Source organism: Notolepis coatsorum (genome assembly GCF_963971535.1).
Source record: "Notolepis coatsorum genome assembly, chromosome: 17".
Taxonomy (NCBI): domain Eukaryota; kingdom Metazoa; phylum Chordata; class Actinopteri; order Aulopiformes; family Paralepididae; genus Notolepis; species Notolepis coatsorum.
In genome coordinates, this window is record NC_140181.1 from 14,719,637 (window position 1) to 14,728,677 (window position 9,041).

At 45.0% G+C, this 9,041-nt stretch overlaps 1 protein-coding gene across 1 annotated transcript in view; it reads left to right on the top strand.

The window, feature by feature from the left end:
- Positions 1–805: 805 nt before the first annotated feature.
- syt6a (synaptotagmin VIa) overlaps positions 806–9,041 on the top strand; it is a gene marked incomplete at its 5' end in the record, with an annotated part of 64,487 nt that continues 56,251 nt past the window's right edge. The window contains 1 exon segment of the mRNA XM_084333344.1: positions 806–845. Coding sequence (XP_084189470.1) covers positions 806–845 — 40 coding nt within the window.

Sequence of the window (9,041 nt, forward strand, 5' to 3'; positions counted from 1 at the left end):
AAAGTAATGGAGTAATGATTTTTTTTTTTATAGAGTAACTGTAATATTGTAACTGTAATATTACTGAACTTGAGGTAGTAATTTGTTACACTACCCATTATTAATTACTGTAACACGTTACATTACTGCATATAACCCATATAACTGTATGATAGCATGTACAATAATGCTGTATATACCGTATTTATTCTTACCGTATATATAAATATATCCACATCTGTCTGTATATACCTGCATGTAATCCTTTTTACATATCCGTAGATACTATAATATCTATATCTGTACATATTCCTTACCTACTCTAGTTATAGCACTGGCCAGTATGACTTACTACTACCATAGTGTCTTTATACCTATATCACTGTACATATGAATACTACAACTCTGTACATACATCTGATTAGCACTATTACGCAGCAGTACTAATTTATATATTTTATACCCTGTTTAATCACCTGTACATTGTATATTATTACTGCACGTTACTGTTACATTTGCACTCTGGTTGGATGACAAACCTCTTTTTGTTTTACTGTGCTACTGTATAATGACAATATATTTGAATCTAATCTAATCTAATCTAACTGGTTATTACAAAGTACTGTATTACTGGTGTCCTGAACTCTCTTATTTCACTCAAGACCGCGACGACGTCCTGCTGTTTTCGCCTCCATCTGCATCATAAACCTCCACCTGAAGGGGATTTGCACTAAGTTTGAGGGAAAACCTCTGAGATATCGATTTGAGTAGAGCCGTTCCCTCGTGAAAGGACCTGGGATCCTTTTTGATTGACCGCAGGACACTAATGGTCCGCTCCTCCATCTCTGCCGGCGGGGTGATTAGCGGTGGGTGTAATACCCCGGGTTCAGAGCGGTGTCACGCTGTCAGGGTGGGCTGTGGTCGCGGCGCCGGTTCATTAATCATGTCTGTCTGTCCGTCTGTCTGTTGGGAGAAGACCCCCCCCCCCACCCCTTTCTCTCTCTCTCTCTCTCTCTCCCTCTTTCTCTTGTTCTCTCTCTCCCTCTCATTATTTCTGTCTCTCCACCCCTCTCTCCTTTTGTCTTTCTCTCTCTTTATCTCACATCCGTCTCCCTTGTCTTCTCCGTGTCACCAGCGATATATCAACACGACTACAGTACGTCAGGAGACTTTATGTATAAAACAGAAAACTAGACCAGACGCTGTCGGATGACTTTAGTTGCGGCGCCATTTCATCCCCACACCCGCATTAGTGTCGCTGAGTCAAATATGAACTCAGTATGTGGCTCTCGACCAGCTCTCTATTGTAATGGTCTGTAAGTGGGTCTCGACCAGCTCTCTATTGTAATGGTCTGTAAGTGGGTCTCGACCAGCTCTCTATTGTAATGGTCTGTAAGTGGGTCTCGACCAGCTCTCTATTGTAATGGTCTGTAAGTGGGTCTCGACCAGCTCTCTATTGTAATGGTCTGTAAGTGGCTCTCGACCAGCTCTCTATTGTAATGGTCTGTAAGTGGGTCTCGACCAGCTCTCTATTGTAATGGTCTGTAAGTGGGTCTCGACCAGCTCTCTATTGTAATGGTCTGTAAGTGGGTCTCGACCAGCTCTCTATTGTAATGGTCTGTAAGTGGCTCTCGACCAGCTCTCTATTGTAATGGTCTGTAAGTGGGTCTCGACCAGCTCTCTATTGTAATGGTCTGTAAGTGGGTCTCGACCAGCTCTCTATTGTAATGGTCTGTAAGTGGGTCTCGACCAGCTCTCTATTGTAATGGTCTGTAAGTGGGTCTCGACCAGCTCTCTATTGTAATGGTCTGTACGTGGGTCTCGACCAACTCTCTATTGTAATGGTCTGTAAGTGGGTCTCGACCAGCTCTCTATTGGAATGGTCTGTAAGTGGGTCTCGACCAGCTCTCTATTGTAATGGTCTGTAAGTGGGTCTCGACCAGCTCTCGATTGTAATGGTCTGTAAGTGGGTCTCGACCAGCTCTCTATTGTAATGGTCTGTAAGTGGGTCTCGACCAGCTCTCTATTGTAATGGTCTGTAAGTGGGTCTCGACCAGCTCTCTATTGTAATGGTCTGTAAGTGGGTCTCGACCAGCTCTCTATTGTAATGGTCTGTAAGTGGGTCTCGACCAGCTCTCTATTGTAATGGTCTGTAAGTGGGTCTCGACCAGCTCTCTATTGTAATGGTCTGTAAGTGGGTCTCGACCAGCTCTCTATTGTAATGGTCTGTAAGTGGGTCTCGACCAGCTCTCTATTGTAATGGTCTGTAAGTGGGTCTCGACCAGCTCTCTATTGTAATGGTCTGTAAGTGGGTCTAGACCAGCTCTCTATTGTAATGGTCTGTAAGTGGGTCTCGACCAGCTCTCTATTGTAATGGTCTGTAAGTGGGTCTCGACCAGCTCTCTATTGTAATGGTCTGTAAGTGGGTCTCGACCAGCTCTCTATTGTAATGGTCTGTAAGTGGGTCTCGACCAGCTCTCTATTATAATGGTCTGTAAGTGGGTCTCGACCAGCTCTCTATTGTAATGGTCTGTAAGTGGGTCTCGACCAGCTCTCTATTGTAATGGTCTGTAAGTGGGTCTCGACCAGCTCTCTATTGTAATGGTCTGTAAGTGGGTCTCGACCAGCTCTCTATTGTAATGGTCTGTAAGTGGGTCTCGACCAGCTCTCTATTGTAATGGTCTGTAAGTGGGTCTCGACCAGCTCTCCCTGCGACGCCTGCAGCTTAATGCAGAACGCTGCTGCGCCTCTTCTTGACCGCCACAAAGAAGCGTGACCACATCACACCGCTGCTGGTTTCCCTGCACTGGCTTCCTGTTCGCTTGAGGATTGATTATAAAATCCTGTCATCAGTTAGACCAGGGGTTCCCAAACTTTTCAGGCCGGGACCCAGAAAATAAGGCGTCAGAGAGCCGCGGCCCAATGAACATCGTCAGGCTTTTTTTTTTTCTTTTTTTTTTGCCAGGCGACCGATTTTTTAAGCCAAATATCACTTCAATCCTATTAAGTTAGTTCAAGTTAGTTATTCATTTATATGTGCTATTTATGAGAGGGCTAACTTGTTGCAAAATAATAATGATAATAATAATAGCCTTATTAAAATACTATTGTTGCTTCGGTTGTTTTCAGCGTTTTATGTGCATAATCTGTTATTTAGTTTGAAATGTTCGTTGAAATAAGTAGATTTTTCGTTTTTGTTTATTTATTAAGTTAATATAAAACCATATAGTCACATTTTAGAATACAATAGAATAGAATTTTAGAATACAACTAGAAACACTGTCCTGGCCTGCTTCTAAGTTCAGTGGCCTGAAAAAATTTAAAAAATTAATTAAATGTTTTATTTGTATTTTTTTTTATCTGCTCACGGCCCACCTTTGGGTCGCGACCCCGACTTTGGGAACCACTGAGTTAGAGCACTGAGGTCAGCGAATGAGGTACCTTTTAGATGTCCCAAAGTCTAAAGGCTAAAGACTAAAGGTCAGTTAGAGCACTGAGGTCATCGAATGACTGAGGTACTTTTAGATGTCCCAAGGTCTAAAGGTGACCAAGCCTCTGCGAGCGCCGCCCCCAAGCTGTGGAATAGTCTGCCACTACAAACCCAGTCTGCCCCCAAGCTGTGGAATAGTCTGCCACTACAGACCCAGTCTGCCCAGACCATAGAGATGTTTAATAGTCTGCCACTACAGACCCAGTCTGCCCAGACCATAGAGATGTTTAAGTTGCGGCTGAAAACCAACTTGTTTTCATTGGCTTTTTGAGGCTTGTTAAGCCATACATCTCTGGTCCTGTTCTGACTATTTAGTGTATTTATTCGTGTTGTATTGCATTTTATATTGTATTTTACATTTTTTAAGTTTCTTTGTACTGTGAAGGCAACTTCTGTCGGTTTGAAATGTACTCTATAATAAATAAAGGTGACATTGACCCTTGACCTTGACTTCCCCTCAAAAAAATCCCTAATTTAAGGTCCAGAATAAGCCAGCAGGCCCTGAAATTCTGTATCGTACACACGCAAATTCACAAACATATATCCAGTTCATCGTCTGATCCACTGGTTGTTTTCTTTGCCTATGTACTTAAACTAGTGCACGTCTTAGCTAAGCTACAGCCAGAGGCAGTGTTGTAGGACTCAAGTCCAGGACTGATTTTCAGGACTCGTGACTCGACTTGGACTTGAGCACTGATGACTCGGACTTGGACTTGGACTTGAGCATTGACTGCATTCGGACTCGGAAGGTGCACACGAGGACTCGGATTCGTTTTTTTTTGTAATAGGCCCTAATCATTTGGCATAAGATATTGATGGCTAGTGCATTTGTTTGGCTATTGTGTCACAAAGTAAATAAACTCCTTTTGAAATGGTGACCGCTGTATCATTTATGTTTAATGTAGACCTTTTTTTACTTGACTGCCAGAGTGGAGTGGACTCAACCTTGATGACTTGGACTCGGACAAGGACTAGGGTAATGGGGACTCGACTCGGGCTCTTCTTTGGTGACTCGGACTCGAACACTGGGGACTCAAGACTCGAGATTTAGTGACTCGACTACAACACTGGCCAGAGGATAAGTAACAAGGAGGCTTCCCCTTAAGCATACAGCTTTCATAGAACTCTTTAATAATGCTAAATAATAAATAGCTACTAATGTAAAACAGGCCAGAGCCGGCGGTTCTTCAATAATAGGCTGCTTCAGTCGCTTTACCAGTCTTTAAAAAAAAGTGAATTTTATCCAAAGCGCTCTACAATTTGTTGCTCACTTTTGACCCACTCACTCACACATTCACACACCGACGGCGGAGGCGACCATGCAAGATGCCAACCTGCTCATCCGGAACAATTAGGGGTCTTGCTCAAGGACACTTCGACATGCTGCAAGGGAGGAGCGGAAACCGAACCAGGAATCGAACCGGGAACCTTCCGATTACCAGACGATCACTCTACCTCCTGCCCCATAGTCTGTAGCCTAGTAGCTGGTGAGGAAGGCTAGCTCTGTGGTGAGTCAAACTGAACAAGCTGATGAGGAAGGCTAGCTCTGTAGTGAGTCAAACTGAACAAGCTGGTGAGGAAGGCTAGCTCTGTAGTGAGTCAAACTGAACAAGCTGATGAGGAAGGCTAGCTCTGTAGTGAGTCAAACTGAACAAGCTGATGAGGAAGGCTAGCTCTGTAGTGAGTCAAACTGAACAAGCTGGTGAGGAAGGCTAGCTCTGTGGTGAGTCAAACTGAACAAGCTGGTGAGGAAGGCTAGCTCTGTGGTGAGTCAAACTGAACAAGCTGGTGAGGAAGGCTAGCTCTGTGGTGAGTCAAACTGAACAAGCTGGTGAGGAAGGCTAGCTCTGTGGTGAGTCAAACTGAACAAGCTGGTGAGGAAGGCTAGCTCTGTGGTGAGTCAAACTGAACAAGCTGGTGAGGAAGGCTAGCTCTGTAGTGAGTCAAACTGAACAAGCTGGTGAGGAAGGCTATAGCTCTCTGGTGAGTCAAACTGAACAAGCTGGTGAGGAAGGCTAGCTCTGTGGTGAGTCAAACTGAACAAGCTGGTGAGGAAGGCTAGCTCTGTGGTGAGTCAAACTGAACAAGCTGGTGAGGAAGGCTAGCTCTGTGGTGAGTCAAACTGAACAAGCTGGTGAGGAAGGCTAGCTCTGTGGTGAGTCAAACTGAACAAGCTGGTGAGGAAGGCTAGCTCTGTGGTGAGTCAAACTGAACAAGCTGGTGAGGAAGGCTAGCTCTGTAGTGAGTCAAACTGAACAAGCTGGTGAGGAAGGCTAGCTCTCTGGTGAGTCAAACTGAACAAGCTGGTGAGGAAGGCTAGCTCTCTGGTGAGTCAAACTGAACAAGCTGGTGAGGAAGGCTAGCTCTCTGGTGAGTCAAACTGAACAAGCTGGTGAGGAAGGCTAGCTCTCTGGTGAGTCAAACTGAACAAGCTGGTGAGGAAGGCTAGCTCTCTGGTGAGTCAAACTGAACAAGCTGATGAGGAAGGCTAGCTCTGTGGTGAGTCAAACTGAACAAGCTGGTGAGGAAGGCTAGCTCTGTGGTGAGTCAAACTGAACAAGCTGGTGAGGAAGTTTTATTTCCGGTTGCCGACCGACCCTGCCGATTTAGGTGCGACCCAATATATATAGTTTAAAAAAATATATATATATATTTTTTTAAATAAAAAAAAAAATCCCTTTTTTTCTTTTCTTTTTTTTTTAATAAAGTTTCATATAAATCTTAGTCAAACCTTTAGTATTATGGATATTAAACATGCTGGCAGAGTACATGCATCCATGTTGTCGTGAACATTTTAATTAAATAAAGAAATTCCCTATCCATATAGTCGCTGTGGGAAAGAATAAATAAAAAATAAAATAAAATAAATTCCCTACCTACCCATGGCCTTAACTAACAACCAACAGGAAACAAACAATATTTTTTGTTACGCCTTATGAGGAGCTATCAAAGAAGAGGAGCACGTCCGTCCCCCGCCAGTAGAGTGATCCTTAGAGTCCTTTCTTAGCACAATCCATGCTGTTCTTCATACTGGAGACACACTGTGCTGGCAGATTAGCCACAGAACTAATGCAAAGTCACTGCCACCACGCTCCAGTCTGTGAAGGCCCTGATACAAACAGACCTACTCCACAGAGCAGCCAAAGTGAGTTTTGACATTCATTTCAGTGCTTTTGCAAACTGGAGCGTGGCCGCACATCGCCTTGGCATTGGTTTTGTTGTGGATAACTATCCGGGGCTGTGGGTATATCTAGTGTTAAGAATAGCATGCAGAGAAAGAATTCTCAACATACCAATTAACATAAGTAACGCAGTTATACTATATCTAAAATGGTCAATAGACTGCATTTTATTATATAACAGCTTTTATCCAAAGCACTTTACAATTGATGTAAAATGTATTTAGGACACTTTGACGCGCTGCCCCTGAGGAGCGGGAATCAAACCGGGAACCTGTACCAGACGACCGCTTTATCTCCTGAACCACTGCTGTAGGGCTTTTTCCCCTCTTATAGTTGCTTCATCGGTCACTTTGCTCTCATAGTCAACCCAGACTTTGTTAGTCAATCAGTTTCCTGAATGATCGAGTCACTTCCCCAAAAATCATAAGCAGCACATCTAGTAGTCTGGCCGCCTCAGACCCACTCCTATCCTGGGGGGGGTCATCAGAGAGAAGCAAGCTATTCTCAGTCCTCGCTCCACAACGGTGGAATGAACCTCCCATCACAGTCAGGACAGCAGAAACCACCACAGACAGGACAGCAGAAACCACCACAGTCAGGACAGCAGAAACCACCACAGTCAGGACAGCAGAAACCACCACAGTCAGGACAGCAGAAACCACCACAGTCAGGACAGCAGAAACCACCACAGTCAGGACAGACAGCTGAAACCATCACAGTCAGGACAGACAGCTGAAACCATCACAGTCAGGACAGAGAGCTGGAACCACCACAGTCAGGACAGACAGCTGAAACCACCACAGTCGGGACAGCTGAAACCACCACAGTCAGGACAGACAGCTGAAACCATCACAGTCAGGACAGACAGATGAAACCATCACAGTCAGGACAGCTGAAACCATCACAGTCAGGACAGACAGCTGAAACCATCACAGTCAGGACAGACAGCTGAAACCAGCACAGTCAGGACAGACAGCTGAAACCATCACAGTCAGGACAGACAGCTGAAACCAGCACAGTCAGGACAGACAGCTGAAACCATCACAGTCAGGACAGACAGCTGAAACCATCACAGTCAGGACAGACAGCTGAAACCATCACAGTCAGGACAGACAGATGAAACCACCACAGTCAGGACAGCTGAAACCACCACAGTCAGGACAGCTGAAACCATCACAGTCAGGACAGACAGATGAAACCATCACAGTCAGGACAGCAGAAACCATCACAGTCAGGACAGCTGAAACCATCACAGTCAGGACAGCAGAAACCACCACAGTCAGGACAGACAGCAGAAACCACCACAGTCAGGACAGACAGCAGAAACCACCACAGTCAGGACAGACAGCTGAAACCACCACAGTCAGGACAGACAGATGAAACCATCACAGTCAGGACAGCTGAAACCATCACAGTCAGGACAGCAGAAACCACCACAGTCAGGACAGATGAAATGCGCCAAATTTTACGCCATCAACTAAAAACACACCTCTTCAATAAATATTAATAATCAATATATCTACCTTGCCTATATTATTACCTACTATGCTAATATGTCTACTACCTACTATGCTAATATGTCTATACTACTATCTACTATGCTAATATGTTTATACTACTACCTACTATGTTAATATGTCTATTACTCTACGTACTATGCCAATATGTCTATATTACTACCTACTATGCTATGTCTCTATACTATACACTCAAGACTGTAGCGCTCCAGTCCGACCCTCTCGTCTGACCTGTAGTGTCCATAGATTCGTAGCTAAATCTCGTCAGTGAAGACGAAGCGTGTTGATTTGTTTGGGTACACGGGCAGCAGGCTCTAGGCTACTATTTCACTTTGCCATGACAGTGCAGGAAACTCTGCCCGTGACGGATCTGTCCACACTGGGCTTTGCGACAATCTGGAGAGCTGTGAGAAATTTCACATGACATGGAGAAGCCATGAAGACGTCTCTGAGGCCTAAATCCCCCAGACATGGAAATCCTGTGCACCTCACAGATAAGCTTCAAATTCAACTTAGTGGACACTCACCGTTACACATGGCTTTGGTGGAGAGTTTTTATTTATTTAATAAAGAGAGCTCATGGCGGCTGGGTGGCGCAGCGGTCTAAGCGCTCGGTGAGACACCGGTATCGAATCCGGCTTGGGCCCGGCCGTCATACTGACTCAATTGGCAGAGTCAGCGGGAGGAGAGTCGATGGGTGGTAATCTGGTTGTTGTATAAACAGCGACTCCTACAGGTCGGTCAGGGCGCCTGCACAGCAAGGACAGGAGATGTCAAGGGTATAGTGTGAGCCTCCCACACATTACACCTCGCCAATGAGAGTCCGCGCTGGCAGGTGAAAAGAAGTGGCTGGCTGACTCCGCATGTATCGGA